Source organism: Megascapheus bottae, chromosome 8, assembly GCF_031878675.1.
Source record: "Megascapheus bottae isolate mThoBot1 chromosome 8, mThoBot2.hap1, whole genome shotgun sequence".
Taxonomy (NCBI): domain Eukaryota; kingdom Metazoa; phylum Chordata; class Mammalia; order Rodentia; family Geomyidae; genus Megascapheus; species Megascapheus bottae.
The window spans coordinates 8,142,221-8,158,589 of NC_143516.1; the positions used below are offsets into that span (position 1 = coordinate 8,142,221).

At 50.8% G+C, this 16,369-nt stretch overlaps 1 protein-coding gene across 1 annotated transcript in view; it reads right to left on the bottom strand.

Moving 5' to 3' along the window:
- Positions 1 to 31: 31 nt before the first annotated feature.
- Tiam2 (TIAM Rac1 associated GEF 2) overlaps positions 32 to 16,369 on the bottom strand; it is an 84,975-nt gene continuing 68,637 nt past the window's right edge. Inside the window, exons 14-25 of the mRNA XM_090337924.1 lie at positions 10,018 to 10,197; positions 8,131 to 8,199; positions 7,633 to 7,758; positions 7,087 to 7,195; positions 6,502 to 6,681; positions 5,034 to 5,152; positions 3,911 to 4,019; positions 3,354 to 3,412; positions 2,916 to 3,021; positions 2,486 to 2,573; positions 2,048 to 2,202; positions 32 to 1,142 (exon numbers count right to left, since the gene is read on the bottom strand). Coding sequence (XP_090194050.1) covers positions 517 to 1,142; positions 2,048 to 2,202; positions 2,486 to 2,573; positions 2,916 to 3,021; positions 3,354 to 3,412; positions 3,911 to 4,019; positions 5,034 to 5,152; positions 6,502 to 6,681; positions 7,087 to 7,195; positions 7,633 to 7,758; positions 8,131 to 8,199; positions 10,018 to 10,197 — 1,926 coding nt within the window. The 3' untranslated portion in view covers positions 32 to 516. The remainder of the gene's footprint in view (positions 1,143 to 2,047; positions 2,203 to 2,485; positions 2,574 to 2,915; positions 3,022 to 3,353; positions 3,413 to 3,910; positions 4,020 to 5,033; positions 5,153 to 6,501; positions 6,682 to 7,086; positions 7,196 to 7,632; positions 7,759 to 8,130; positions 8,200 to 10,017; positions 10,198 to 16,369) is intronic.

Genomic DNA, 16,369 nt, shown 5'->3' on the forward strand with positions numbered 1-16,369 from the left:
ATAGCAAGTAAGGTACAGTACAAGCTTTAATATATATGCTGCATAGGTATGACACGTGTAGTATAAACAGCATCTGTTACAACTTACAACGAGATACCTGCACATTGTGCCCCTAAACCGCATTGAAATAACTTAAATATGCTTTAAATAAAGCAAAATCTTAACAGCTCCATGAAAATGCCCAGAGGATTGGAAAAGGTGATCCCTTTAAAAGCACATAATCACAACTTTCCCAACCTTATCTTTGCCACATAACTTATAATATATAATGCAAGTTTTATTTTGAGGATTCTAAGTCATTTTGATACCTGCTCATAAGGGATATAAGCTGACTAATTTACAGATTCTGACCAGTTTTATCTAGTTTTCTGATCCACAATAAATTAAAATAACTTAAGTCTTTACAGTGATTTTGTGGGGAAATGAGCACTGCACAGAATCCAGTCACGAGTCGTTTTTCTGCCGTTTCCACCACTTCTCCCCCAGTCTGCACTGGTGCGGGCGGCTCAGCGCACGTCAGGTGCCGTGGCTCTGTGCGTCATAAAAACACTCCTCGTTCACAACCGAAGTGAAACTCTGGACACTGAATTCTCTCTCTAAAACCAGGTTTAGATCCATGCTGGCACTTCCAGGTTGACTGTCAAGAGACTGGTGACGTGTCTGCGCCTTGAGCAGCGTCCCTCTGTCCCTCCTGGTGCTGTTTGCTTTCCGTTTAATGGGACAGAAGTGACCCCGGACCAGCTTGGGCTGCTCCCCTCCCTGCTCACCCTCGCCTGGGCCCTGCTTCAGCCCCACTGGCTGTGTGTCGTCCTCCTCAGAGATCCTCAGTCTCTGGAACTGAATCTCAATGTCCTGCGTGGGGCTGTCCTCGTTCACAGTGCTGTGGCAGTCCTCTTCCTCATCGCTCAGAATGTCACTCTCCTTGATGAGCCCGTCCGGGAGCTCAGCCAGGCTGGCCTGCAGGTCCCTCTCGGCCGCTGAGCTCTTGCAGTCTCTCCTGCTGTCGGCCGCTGGGCAGCCACTGCTCTGGGTGCCACTGCTCAGGCTGCCCTCGTCCGAGTCCAGCGAATGGCCCTTGCTGGGCTCACTGGGCCACTCACCTCCAGAGGTCGTCCTGAGGACTTTCAAAGACCTGGATGAGGCTGGAAGGACAGAGACAGTGCATGATGTAGAGATGACTTAATTACTTCAGATTTTCTCTTACTAGCTGACTTCTGTTACCTCTAACCTGATAGCTAGACAAAAAACACCTAGATGCTGCAAGCGTGGAAACGTTTTACTTGTATGTAGTTGAAAAAGTACTTTGTGACCTGATAATCAAGATAATACTACATCTTTTTTCTTTAATTTCCTTTGCAGCTCAATTAAAAGCTCCTTGTCTCTCCTTAGAATCATCTCTGCTGACATTTCTAGCCATTCTTTCAGCATTATTCTGTGTGCTCAATCATTTGTGGATTTAATTTTGTCCCTGGGGGGAGGGGGCTTAGACTGATTGTTTCCATAGGCAACTGCAGCATTTAGGTTTTGACACTGGAGAAAAATAGGAAATTTACAGTAAGTCTGAAAAAGTCAGACTGATGAGGAACAAAAAATGAAGTTACGCATTTTTTAAAGCAGCTAAGACGATTCTCAAAAGGCTTTAATTTTTTGAAACAATATAATCTGGAGTGGGTTACCCACCCATTTATTGAGTGGTAAGCATGAATACTAATTTCTTGACCTTAATTCATTAAGAATTCACTTTCTAAATGCTGGTCCTAGGGAGGGTGGAGAGTAGGCGCCTGTCGGGAGCCAGAGACCCTAGTTCTCATTCATCTCAGTGGAAGAAAAGATAGTTCAGTGAGACTGGACCAGGCCAGGCCAGCTGGTGGCAGGCAAGGGAGAAGGAGGTGGACATGTGTCCTCAAATGACAGAATCTGAGAGCACAGGGCACTGCTTAAGCCTCTGAAAGGAGCAAAGTAAGTCACAGCTGTATTTCAGGAGCATGCATCCTTTGGGGACTCACTGTCTCTTCTTTAGTAAGCGTGGGGCTAGCAGAATTCTCACCTAATTTGGCTGAAACAGGAACTCTGTTCTTCAGAGGTACCCGGCGATCCTTGCTGGCCTTCTCCAGCGGTAACTCACACTTGATATGACGCCTGAAGTTCTCCCTCAGAATCGAACGGATCACCTTCACGATGCTGGTTTTGCTTTCACTGTCGCTGGGGATAGAGAAGAAAGAGTAGGGTGTGCAGAGGATCCTGGGGGTGCCCCTGGGCCCCAGGCCAGGCCAGTACTTCACTGTGCCCTCGGGCTGGATCCAGAGCAAGCCACCCACCTGGCCTGGCTTGCCTGGCTGGGGCAAAAGGTGGTGAGATCTGATCATTTTAAGATCAAGATCCAAATATGTAATCACTGCATTCTCCTACTAGGCCCACAGCTGCCTTTTGTAAAGGCATGACTGCCGTTTTTACCATTGCTTTTCGTTTTTGGTAGTCGGAATACCTGCAACACAGCTGAAAGATAGTTTCTGGCCGTCCTTGTATTTCTGACTTTGTATGGATCAGCTCCCATATGGAGTTATTTTCTGTCCCTGCATCAAAGGAAAAGGAAACAAGAAAGAACTGTGGTTGTGTTCAAATACTCTGGTTTAGACCACTTGGGAGGCCACTCTCCCATCCAAGTACTAACCAGGGCAGACCCTGCTTAGCTTCCGAGATCGGGCGCGTTCAGGGTGGTATGGCCGTAGACTGGGAAGGCCACTTTCTAAGTGAGCTAGTCTTTCTCCTTAAATGGTGCTTACTGAGGAGGTATTTTGTGACAGGTGAAAAGCTGACTAACATACCCAACCCTTTCCAACTTCTTCATTCCCCAACTCAAGTCACCTTTTCTGGCATCTCCCTAGACCAAAAACAAATAAAAAATAAAAATTTACCTGCTGTGTTCCCCAGTCTGACCTGAAGTGCAGATATGGGGATCAGCCAGCGGAATTTAAACGGGTCCAAGTCAGCAGAGCTGTGTGCAGGCCGGGCATTGGAGGGCTGCAAGGATAAGCCCAGCAGGAAAAGGGTTAAGGAAGCTATCAGCTGGCAGTGAACACAGGGGCAGAAGCCTCTGGCTCTCTGCAGGTGTGGGTCTAGGCTGCAGTCAAGGTTTGGGCTTCCTTGGGGTCCCAGGGTCTAAGCAAGCATGACAGCAAGCCTCCCTGCAGCCCACTCCTCCCTTGATGAGGAGGCTTGCAAACTTGCTCAGTTGGTTCCCGCAGAAAAAGCACTAACAGTAAGGCCATGGCACCAAGTGCACTTTTGAGTTAATATACAGGGAGACAGAGCCATGAAAAGGTTGCTTTAATTAAAAGTAATTTGTGTCTTACCAATTTCTTTTTCAGTTTGCAATTTTCTTTATAAACCAGTATGACAGCTCTCTTAAAAACTAAAGAAAAGAGAAAAGCCTTTCATTATTTTATACAGACTCTCTTCCAAGGCGAAAAGTAAAGCTGAATGTTTTACTTGAACAAAGCTCTTTCACATTTATGAACCTCCAAAGGCCCCACTTTGCCAACACCACGTGAGTAACAGTTGCCTTCTGCTTGTTTAAAAGCTGTTATGTGAAGTAGGTCCCCGCATCTCTGTTCTCTTCATTTGTGAAAGCTGAGGACGTGCTTTCACCTCAGAGACAATACTCTATTCGTACTAGCTCCAAGTGACAATTCAGAGGTCTTAAGATGGCAGGTTTTAAAACGGCCTCGGGAGATGGGTTCCTGTAACTCTTGGCCTCAGAGGCATAGGAGAGAGGAGGATGTGTTTTGACTAGCTGGAGGGACAGTAAGTCTTGTAACTCCTGAAAATCATGACACAGCCACAGCACGGGGTGGGCCAACTCTTCACCGTGACCAGTCTTTAAGTTTCTGGAGTGGAATGGAATACTAACCAAATACTGTGAGCTCGAGGTCCTTTCTGGCTTTTCCTAGAGACAGAAATGGATTCAACCACGAAACTGTAGAATGCATCAGAAGTTCCCCCATGGAAAGTTCTGTTACCTGGATTGTAAAGATAGGACATAAACAAGACTGGAAACCCCAGGGGTAGAGTGTTTCATCACAGACAATTCCACCCATCTATCGACTGGCCCATCCATCCTGTGTCTGCATGTGTGTGTATATACATGTAACGTGTATATGTCCATGTGTGCATACAAGTATATTCTCTCTGTTTTTTACCACCCTTGTCAACATGAGGCATTAAATATGGAGGTTTCCTACCTCTAAGCCACCATCCCAGTGTTAAATAACAGAAGGTGAGGGTTTTGCCCAGTGCACACCTATGTAGGTGAGACATGCAATTGAGCAACTTCATTTCCACTGTCTACACTCACTGCCTTGACACTTGCCTCCTCCACCCCCAAACCACAGGAAGCCTACTGATAAAGTGCCAGCTCTGCAATTGCTCCTTATAAAAAATGACACTTGTCCTCCTTTACAGTCTTGCCACTTTTCTATTTAAACTATATTATTTCTAGTGAGTTTAAAAGCAGAAGATTCAAAACTTAGCTGGGGGCCAGTAGCGCACATCTGTGGTCCTAGCTACTCAGGAAGTTGAAATCTGAACATTCAAGTTCAAAGCCACCCTGTGCAGGAAAAGTCTGAGACTCATCTCCAAAAGGCTGAAAGTGGAGCTGTGGCTCAAGTGTTAGAAACCCAGCCTTAAGCAAAAGAGGCATAGTGCCCAGGCCCTAAGTTCAAGCCTAGTACTGACACAGAAAAGGGGGGGGGGAGGGACTAAGGACTAAATTTAAGTAATTGGACAAAATAGAAAAAAAATTGAAAATGTCCTAATTCCACTTGGCCTTGTTTAAGTAAGCAGGTGAGTACTAATATTTGATGTTTAAAAAATGAAAGCCCTCGGCCCTGTGTGCAGTCTCCCTCCTTTCCTCCATAGCCAGCCCTGTGTGCCAGCCTCTGGGACTGCGTGCCAGGCTTCAGCAATGAGACTGAAGTTACACTTGCACTATCTGCCCAGGCCCAAGGCCGTCCTGAGGGCACCGCCCCACAGACCTCCTTCTCGGTGCCGCTCTGCTCTGCCACCAGCTGGTCGAACACAGTCCCATAATCCTCGTAGATCTTCTGCATCTCGTTGATGTGGCTGGCGACTTTCTCCATTGCCTTGAGTGCTTCTGTAAAACAGGAGAGCACACTTGTTCTAAGTCCTCTCCAGTGACAGAAACAAGAGCGCTCAGGACTCAAGCCGGACTAAAGACCCCTGCTCACCCTCAGTGGCTGCCTTCTGTGGAGTCTGCAGCGGCCCATTGTAAGCCAGTGCGACATCTTCTACCTTAAAACCACTGATGCTAGCCGCTAACACAAGCCCAGGGCCACCTGTGTGCCTGGCTCACTATGGGAATTTGGGGGCACCTTCTCATCCCTGCCATAACTCAGTCGCTGCAACCAAACCCATTTTACAGAAAAGTGAGGCAGGAGAGGTGAGCCAGAATTCAACTCAAGACAGGCACCCACCCGTTTTCCTCCCTTCCTCCAGGACCCCACACAAGAACTGGAATCCACCTGCATTTTCAGGGAGAGCTGAAGGATGCCTCTGACAGTGCTAAGTGACTGTTCACACTCATGTCTTGTAACTGGACTGGGACCCATGACTGACAAAATGACCTTGTGTCACAGGTTCCCTACTTCGTTACAAATGCCTGGTTTTACATTTTAGTTCATTCTGGAGAGAATGTAGAGGAAAGTTTTTAATGCAAAATGAGCTCCTTATATTTCAACACTAATCATAATGTCTACCATTTACTTATAGAATTCCACTTCCTTATACAAAAACTCTTTGCCTTCACTGTTTATGCTACCAAAGTGTGTTTATCATGGGAAAAATAGGATTCATTTGTACTTTTCTTGGTGCTTTCTCTACTAAACTTTCTTAATCTGCTTATCTCCCCAGAAATTCTGTGACAGGTGACTTAACTGGGCTTGCTCATTTTGGTGTTGATTACCAAATCACTTTCTCTCTGGTTCCAGGAAAGCACCTCTGCTTTCAAGGAGCAGGACTGCATGCATTTTGGCAAATTGTATCTCAGGGAGCCATTTCCAAGGCTGCAAATGAAGCCTCTTGCCTGCAGGGCACACCTCATGTCCGGTTGTCAACGTCAACGTTGTGTGCTTCCTGAGATCTCCACAAGAGGGCGCGTCTCCACAAGAGCAGGATATAAAGCACAGAACCTCACCCGTGGCAGAGAAAGGGGGCTGACTTCTAGTTACAAGCCAAGCGGCCTGAGCACCGATTACCTTGTCATACACATAGATAGAAACATCCCTCCAGAGGGGTTTAGTAAGATCTTCCTGGAGAAGCACAGAAGCTTGCTGCGCACTCCAAAGGAATGGCCCCACCAAGCCTTAGGTTTAAACCCAGAAGCGGCCCTGAGACAAGAGTCCCTCTGACCAACATGACGCACTCTGGCGCTGGCAGGGACTGACCGGCGGGCACGAGCAGAGCGTCCACCCTGCAGAGCCTCACCTGTCAGGTGGTAGTGCTCCTCGCTCTCAAGGTCGGTCAGGGACACGAGCTCCTTGAGCAGCAGCGGGTACTTGAGCACCCGCTGGACCGGCTTGATGAGGTAGGACTCCAGCGTGGATGAATGCTGCTTGGTGGGGTTCCGGGCATCCAGAAAAGCCTTGAAGGCTTTGTCGGTTTTAGCTGCAAGCAGTGGAGAAAAGTCCCTTACAAGGATTCAACTACCATACTTCATTAACTGTCAGTGGTGTTTTGGGGGGGTTTGGTTTTTATTTGGTGGGGGGCAGTCCTGTGGATGTGAACTCTGGGCCTAAGCTCTGTCTACTGCCTGGGCTGGCTTCAAACCCCAATCCTCAGATCTCAGCCTCCTGAGTAGCTAGGATTGCGGGCGTGAGCACCAGCAGCCAGCTTACTAGAGTTTCATGTCATCATTTTCATAGGCTTCCTATTGCTGTCCTGTTGCTGGCACAACAATGGGCCCCCAGTTCTTCAAGGAGGGGGATGTGACCTGCCATGCTGATTAAATACAATTCTCCTTTGTTAATGGTTTAAAATACAGTAGCCATAAAAAGATAGATAGGAACTCACCTCGCTCTAGAACCTTCTGGACTTTACTGTGGTTAGCACAGAAGCCACTGTACAGCTTAAAGTGGTCGGCATAATAAAGGAAAGAGCCTCCCAGGGAAAACAGCAACTTCTAGAAGGAGAAGAGAGAGACATCTGACACTTGTAGAAGGAGAGGAGGGAGACATCCGACCCTTTCCTCGGGATGCGCTGGCTTCCGCCCCTGCACCCGCAGCAGCCGCCCTCGGACATGGGGTGAAAGCAAAGCACGAGAGGCCATACACAGTAAGATCTCAGGGTGAGTAACAGCCAGGGCCAGCGCTCGGGGTGGCGGCTGTGGACTGCACACTTCCCGTCTACACTGACGCCACAAAGAAGGCGGTCCACCCCAGTTCACGGGCGCGTGAAGGGCAGCCATGTGGTCCACAGCCAAGCGGCTTAGTGGGGGCTGTGCAGCCTGCTGCCGCTCCCCCTGCAAGGAAGGGGTGTGCTTGACCAGGACAGCGGTGTCGAGGGGAGACCGGGCGCCATGTCCACTTCTTCGCTCTAGTCAACAGGTAGAACTCTTACTCTAAACTGAGATGGCGTTTCCAGAACATTGAAGTCCGAGGAAGCTGAGATACCGTCCTCCAGCGTCTCCAGAAAGACCTTCTGAAACTCCAGCATCTCGGGCAAGCTTCCAAACAGTGACTCCATCTGAGGCGAGGACGGGCAGGTGTGAAAGGTGGGGGCTGAGGGGCTGGGGGCCCTGGGCATTCAGCTGCCCGCCGGCCCATCACAAAAAAAACACCACTTCCCACAAAGCCCATGCTAAGCTCCGGCCTGCGCTCCCATATTTAAGCAGAAAACACTGGCTTGTCTGATTTAATACTAAAATTCATGTACTGAAAATAACATAAGCCATGCTTCCTTCTAAAAGCCTTCGTAGTCTCTTGCCCTGCACTGCATGGCAGAGGCGAGGCCCCGCGCTCTGCCCGGGTGCCACTGCAGCCGGCTGTGCTGCCCGCCTGGCCAGGGCTTTGAGCCGCCACCGCAGGTCGGGCACAAGCAGACAGCGTGGGTGTTTACCTCGTCCTGGGTGAGGAACGTCTCATTCTGAAGTGGCTCCAAGTACAATTCAAAGAGGCAGCTCAGATCCTGAAGGACAAAAGACTCTCCTTAACAATCAGATCCCTGAAGGACCCCATGGTCCTTCAGAGCCCTGGCAGCAGCTCCGAGAATTCCTGCCAGGAGCCATGATGGGTCTTGTTGAAGTTCTAACCCCCAAAGTTGATTTGATTGCTTCTTAGAGCAAAGTTCACACTGTGATGCTATCATCATCTGCCGACCCTGCATGCTCCTCTGCAGAGTGGACCTTGGGCTTGCTCCGGAGCCCTCTGCCTGGGGTGGGGGGGAGGGGGGAAGGGAGAAGGGAGAGGGAGGAGGGTCCCCACAACCTCCTCTGCAGGAGGAAATGGACACTGTGGTGTGGGGAAGGAGACCTGGGAAGCTTCAACTCCACGCTGACACAGCCACAGAAAAGGAAGGAAATGCAAGGAAACCTTTCCTAGTTTGCCCCTCAGGATGCTTCACATCTCTGCCATGTTTCAGTGTCTGCAGCAGCACAGAATGCTGGGAGTGCTGAAGAAAAGACTATGGAAGGTGCTCTCACTTGAGTAACAACTTAGTGGTAGAACATCCTCTTGTATGTAAGAAATTTGAGTGGCCAAATTCTAGACACAACTGACCACAACTGAGTCCTGCTGAGAGACAAGTATGTGAACCCCGAGGCCCTCAACCTCCCTCATGGTTCTGAGAACAAGACCTGGCCTGTGGCACCTCCCTCCCCACAGCCACGGCTGGGAGAAGTCACCCCATCACATCTGAGGAGGCACGCGAGGATTGGCTTACAGTGGGGCACAACCACAGAATGCTGGGTTAAATGTCAGTCACCCAGAGACATGCTGGCCAGTGGGGGGGTGGGTGTGGACTGCAGAGTCACTCCTGCCAGGCATGCCCAGGGCTTACTGCACAGCAAAAGCAGGGGGCGCTGAGCTGGGACCCTACAGAAACCGAGGCCAGGTGCTCGTCTACCTGAACGCGGGACTAGCTCAGTCCTGCACTGGATTGACCTGCAGCCAGGAGACAAAAGCCATGAGGGCGGCCCGGCTCTGCAGGAGAGGCCGTGAGGCTCTCAAGGGGCCTCCGCCCCAGCGCCTGCTGTCTCTGTGGAGACCCTCCCTCCTCACCAGGGACGCAGTGAGTGCGAGTCCTCTCCTTAGCTTTCTTCCCCCACCTGCAGACCACACTAAGGACTTGACTGCGGGAGCTGGGGAGGAGGAGGAGGAGGACTGCACGGTGCAGGACAGGCGGCCTGGAGAGAACGCAAGCACCACAGCAGGCCGCACTGCCCCGCGGGCACAGCCAGGCCTGGACCCTCGGCTGCACCCACAAATGAGGCGCGCTTGAAGTCGCTCCAGGACGTCACCAAATGCTCCAAGAACCGACTTCCCCGCCCCTGTGTCCATGAACTGTCTTCCGGACCACAGACTGACCGCTAGCCAGGTGAGTAATCTGGGGGACCTGAGGAGGGGCATGCCCCTCTTGGGCCGCCCTGCCAAGATCCTCCCTCCCCCCCTGCAGCAGGCTGGCCAGGCCAACCGGCTCTGGGGCCTGCGCATGGCGGCCTGGGTGGAGTCCAGGCCTTGGTTCCTCCTCACGGGGTGATCCCTGCCTTCCTCCAGAGCACGGCTTCCTCCCCACAGAGGCCTCGCACCAGCAAGAGCTGTGATACAAAATGAGCCAGCACTCTAAATCCATCCCCACCCGCGCTCCCTGCAGCGCCCGTCTCTGCCTGGCTCCCAAGTGGAGTGGCAGGTGTCCCCCGAGGTGACCGCTCCCGAGTGGAGTGGCGGGTGTCCCCCGAGGTGACCGCTCCCGAGTGGAGTGGCGGGTGTCCCCCCAGGTACCTCGTACCTTCACGTAGGACTTCTCCGTGTCCACGAGCTCCTGGATCACTTTGCGCAGGCGGTCGGCGTCGGACAGATGGCGGGCCAGGGGCCGGGGCGGGGGGTCCCGAGCCTCGGCCGGCGCCTCCATGGCTCTGCTCGGGGCGTCGAGCGAACCCCTACACAGCGCAGCGATCTGCTCGGCACTCTGGGGAGGAGAGGTGGGAGGTGGCGCTCAGGACACACCCAGGGCGCCACAGCCCCCGTAGCCAAGTGGCCTGGACGGGGGAATGCCCGGCCCATGCGGGCCGGCCCTGGGCACCACCCCTGCCCTCGAATCCCACCTGACGTGGGGTGTGCCCACTCCTGTCACCTCGCAGACGTGAAGTCTGAGGGACCTGGAAATGGAGGGGTCGGGGGACCCGGGCCCACCTGGAGCAGGGCGGCTGGCTGGGTCTTGGTAGAGCATTGCCCGGGCCAGGCCCAGGGGAAGCAGGCAAAGGTCGGGGGGCACGGGTTGGGACTGAAACCCCAACGCGCTCCTCACCCCACCCAGGCGCCCTGAGGCCAGGCTCAGGAGCCATTCGTGCCCTCCTGCCCGCCAGGCCAGCAGAGGAGGCACTGCACCCGTCTTGGACAACACTCCCAGTCTCTTCACCTCCCCATGCCAGGCCCCAAGGCCCACATGCCCAGAACAAGCCACAGAATCCCAACCCGAATGGTGAATGCTCGCCAATTTTCTTTCAGCTTTCTATGTCTCCAATCCAGCAGGCCTGAAGGCCTCCATCCATCTCTATCTGGGCAAAGTGCAAACCTGTCAAGAGTCTCTACTACCGGATTCTAACTGCTTGAGTAGTTCAGAATTCAAACAACAGACCGCACCGGCGGACAGTGTTGGCCTGACGTGCTTTCTACACAAGTTAAGCACATCCGAGAAGAAGCACGGGCCACTCGAGCCCACCTTCCCTCTCTGTTCTGTGCACATCTTCCCACCATCACAATCAAAAGTAAAACTTGAGCTGGGTGCCAGGCGCTCGCACCTGTAATCCTGGCTACTCGGAAAGCTGAGATCAGAGGATCAAGGTTGGAAGCCAGCCCAAACAGTAAAGTCCATGAAACTCTTATATAAGAGAAAGAAAGAGTGATTGATTTTATATCTAGTTAACAAGAAAGAGGGAGGGGGGAGGGAGGGAGGGAAAGAGCAAATGGAGTTGTTGCTCACATGGTAGAGCATTAGCTTCAAGCTAAGCACAGTGCCCAGGATCAGGAGAGAGAGAGAGAGAGAGAGAGAGAGAGAGAGAGAGAGAGAGAGAGAGGGGGGGGGGGAGGGAGGGAGGGAGGGAGGGAGGGAGGGAGGGAGAGGGAGGGAGAGAGAGAGAGAGAGAGAGGGGGGGGGGGAATAGCGGCACCGATCCTCTGTCTTTTCAATGCAATGGGTACCAACTGCTAATCTGCTTTGTCTCCCAAGAAGTAGAGGGCAGATCCTGCCCAATGAGAGAAGACAGGGCTAGAAACATGAACTACAGCAGAGGGCAGTCTCACAACGCTCAGGTGAGTTGAAAGGACGGGAAAAGGTTGACAGAAACAGCCCGTGAAGCTGGCTACCTGCAAAGGCTTCAGTGGTGGACTGTAATATTCTGGAAGGAGTGCAGCCCAAGGAGGAAAACCACACAGGGAAGCCCGGGTACAGAGGATCACAGGGCTGGTCGTGTGCAGGCAGCAGGGCCCTGGCGGCAGGGCAGCAGAACCTCATCTGCTAAGTTCCTCAGTTCAACACACTCTGGTTTTGACATGAGTGTCGATGTGCAAGCTAGTGCTACAAATGCCAGGTAGTGAACCTCCACTAGACACCACACACACACACACACACACACACACACACACACACACACACACAAGTTCCTTCCAGCTCAGAGCATGAGTAAGTGCTCTTGATCCTCCTTGGACATAAATTGTCTGTTTTTAGTTTTTAAATGCAAACATGCATCCATGTCTGGTCATGCCTGCCAGAAGACATACATTTCTAGGTAACATTTTAAAGAACAAGAAAATAGATGTGGCTCTTAAAGCACTAATCAGGATACAAGTTGATTCTTCAAAATGTGTCCTACCAGACTTACAACAAGCGCCCTACTTCTTTGAGGCTCAGCCTCGCCCTGAAAGGCCAAGCATGCAGAGAACACTGTGGCCAACAGGTGGCGCGCTTTCTCTTCCGGGACAAGAACAGCTTGAGGACATAAAGGAATATAGTCAACATAATCTCACGTCCCTGTCTTTATACATGGTTCTGGGTCCTCGCCTCACTTTAGCTGTGCCTAGGAGCTTTCTCTTGGAAATATCATGCCTAAAGCAGTGAGACTAGATTTCTGAGATCCCTGCTGGACCTGTTTCTTAGGAACTTTGTTCCCTGAGATATCACTGTGAAAACTTGAGCCACATCTGCATTTCCCAGGAGCAATGTTGACTCCAGCCAGGGCATTTTGTCCCCAGGGTCTGCACTGGGGGATGGCTGAGCTCAGGAGGAAGTGCGTGGGGTCCTAAATCCAGCCCTCTACCTGACTGCTAAAATGCCCATGATACTAAAACTCAGGTTCCGAAACACACACTGGAAGTCTGTCCTGGAATCTGCACCACAAGGTCAAGTGATGCAGATTTGCAATCCTGCCAACTAATAGGCTGTGGGATCTATATTGGGCCAATGTACACTGCATAAAATAAGATCTGACAAAATGCACCATATGTTAAACCGCATCTGGTGAGATTACAGCTTTGTCTTGCTGCGACATCACAAATCACACCTAACCATACAGTGTTAAAATACCGAGACTGCAAAAATAAAGTATCTTGCCATTTTAGAAGAACAGAATTCAGTTTTATTAAAATATTCGTGGTAGGATTAACTTCCAAAAAGTTAATGATAGCAGAGATGATTCAAGAGCAAATCTTTTCAAGGCACCCAGTGGTTTGCTGCTGCTGCAGTAGCTGAGCTGGGACTGCAGGGATGGGAGGCGGGCAGGGTTCCCGATGCAGGAAGGGGGATTCCCAGGGTGCTTTTGAGAATTTTACCCTCCATACTTCTGGGTGGCTGTAATCACCCAACAATGTATCAGTGGCTTTCTATGTGGATCTGACCTGCCCTAACTAAGAACAGTGATGGATCCTCAAAGCCCTCATTCATGGAAAACTGAAGCATCTAGTAAGCTCTGCAGATCTAGGAAAGGAGAGAGTCAAGAAGACCCTCCTCTTACACACACACACACACACACACACAGAAGTCCTGGGGTTTGAATTCAGGGCCTCCTACTTGCTAAGCAGGTGCTTTACCACTTGATAAATACCTCCAGCCCTTTATGCCCTAGTTATTTTTGAGACAGGCTGGCTTTTTACCCAGACTAGCCTGGACCATGAATCTCTGTTCACCGTGCTGCCTTAGCTGGGATGACGAGCATGCACTACCACACCCAGATTCTGAGCTGGACTAGCCCTAACTTCTTTCCCAGCCTGGCCTCCCACCTTGGTCTAGCTGATCCACAGCTCTTGAATTACAGGCATCAGCCACTGCACCTGAATGTGAGAAGGGGGAACTTGGCATTTGCTGAGCACTTCCTCCATGCCAGATACCCTTGTTCTACGAGAACACACTCACAATTCATCTTCACCACCACACACTGAGGCTTTCCAGATGCACAGCAAGGAGACGCTGGCATGAGAGCCACGTGATGCTCTGGCATCAGCCACAGGACTGCAGCTCGGCTCTTCTGCTGCTGTCCACCACATGGCCACCGAGTCACAAGACGGGTGCAGCCACCACCACCTACAGAGGCCAAGGCAGCTACCTCACAGCAGACAACCAGCAAGTGTGCCAGCCTGCCCAGTCCCATCCTGAGCAAAGCAAAGAATGAAACACAAATTGGATCTGGACATGTTTGTGAAGATTCATTAACCCAAGAGCTCTGCCTGTACAGAAACCAAGACAGGAGAAATCTCAAGAATGGACCTCTATGTTGTGTTTTGCAGTTTGCACTAATCAGTACTCATATGTTTGATTTTTTATGAACACATTTAAAAAGTTTCTATGGAAACTTTCCTCCCATAAAAGTTGTACAGAAGAGCAGACACTGAACACCTGGACTTTAACTGAAAATTACCCTGCCCTCTTGGCAAGCTGGGATCAGCTCACTGGGAACACAGCATTCACACAGAGGCTGCAGGGTTACTTCTATTCTGTGTCAATGTGGAGAGAAGAGCGGGGCCTCAGTGCTCACCCCTGTAAGGCCTCACTACTCAAGAGGCTAAGATCTGAAGATCCTGGTTTGAAGCCAGCTCAGGCAGACAAATCCAAGAGGTTATCTTCAGTTAGCCAGTAAAACTCTGGAGAGGAGGTACAGCTCAAGAGGCAGAGAACCAGCCTGGGCCAAAAGGCCAATTTAGAAGCATGAGGCCCAAAATTCTAGCACTTGTACTAAGCCCCCGTTCTGGTGTGTGTGCATGCACGCACGTGTGCGTGCACACACACACACACACACACACACATACACACAGTGTGTAGAGAAAGATACCCTTTCTGGGCTGGGAATGCAGCTTAATGGTAGAGGGCTTGCCTAGCATGCATGAATCCCTGGGTTCAATTCTTCAGTACCCAATAAACAGAAAAGGCTGGAAGTGGTGCTGTGGCTCAAGTGGTAAAGTGCTAGCCATGAGCAAAAGAAGCTCAGGGCTGGTACCCAGGCCCTGAGTTCAAGGCCCAGGACTAGAGGGGGGGGAAGAGAAAGGAAGGAAGGAAGACCCTTCTGCCTCCCTACAGTGAGCCTGCAGTCCGTTCAAACAGTGAAGGAAGATGCCACTGTATGGTGCTAACACTGCTTAGCGTGACCAAACACCCTGCCCAGAGGCTCTTTAAGGAAAGCAGGGCAAGGAGCTCAAACCCAGTTCTGAGTCACCTGTGACCCCACTACCCCGGACCCCACATGACACTTTTCATCAAGAGAAATACCATGACAACCCACCTGTGACCCTGCCCCTCTGATCACACACCAGATGTGATATTTGCTTTGCTTTGACCCAGAGACAGCACTGCCTGAGGCTTTTCAGTCTCCCTGTGGGTATGGACTCATACCTACAACTCCTAGCTACTCAGGAGGCTGTGACTAGAAGATTGCAGATTGAGGCCAGGCCAGACAGAAAAATCCAAGAGATTTCATTTCCAGAAAAAAAAAACTAAACTGGAGATATGTATCAGTTGTTGGGCAGCAAGCAAGCTGAGCAAGCCCGGTACCAGCAAAATAAATAAACAGGTAAACTAGGAGGAGATAAGCACAACATATTACCCAGAATGATGTCAAGATGATGATGAATTTGATAGTTGCTATGTGAAATACTGCTGCTAGTCAGAAGACCATAGCACACAGAGCTGACCTACAGAGCCAGGGTAGGATACACATCTGAAATCCCAGGAGGCTAAGGCAGGGGAATCATGAGTTCAAGGCCAGCCTGGGTAACACAAGGAGATCCTGTCTCAAAAAACAAAGCAAAACAAAATGGAGTTATGAGCCATTTCTGCGCATGAGCATGTAATGGTGCCTTGATCCAGATCTATTGGTACAACTGAAGAAAAAGAGGCTTAAGTGCTATATAACTGGGAGGTTATACTTCTTATGGAAAAGTGGGGATAAAGGACTATGGCTGCCATTTTTTCAGTTCCTCATTCAAAGGTAGATGAGGAATCATCAATTTGCTTAACCAGCACAGATGCCTAAAGGTGATGTCCTGTGCCAGGCTCCCTGATCGGAGTGCCAGTGCAGAGTCAGCTGACATACCCAGAATTTCCCAAACTCCCCTGTCCAGTCCACTGACAGCTTCCTCTGAGCCCCTGATCTGGGCCAAACTCAAGTGTGGATAAAGTTCACAAGAGTTCTCCCCACCAGCGCATGAGGCAGAACTGGGGTGCTCTGAAAGAGATACAGGAAACCCTGAAAATGTATTTCAGGCCTGGGGTGAATGGCTACTACCCTCCAGGACAGGCTAGCCCTGGCAGGGGTGGGTCTCCTAAGACAATTCTGAGTTTGCTGTCTGGAGAGAACAAGATGATTGCATCACCAAGCCATCTCAGAGTGCAGCTTCGGTGTCAGCTGTCACTGAGCAAATTAGTTAAGTCAGAAAAGTTCCCCTTGGGGGGGAGGAAAATTTTAAAAAAGACTACGAAGTACAAAGAGCTCCTTCTCAACTCACTTTGCACTTTATCGCCAACTTTTAGAAAGATCTAATATTATCCCAAAATGTCACTGGCAGACAGGCTCTAGCAGAACCATAGAGGTCGTGCGACTTCTCAAGAGAGGCAGATGGGCAGACACAGACCAGGGATCTAAGCAGAGCTTCCTGCT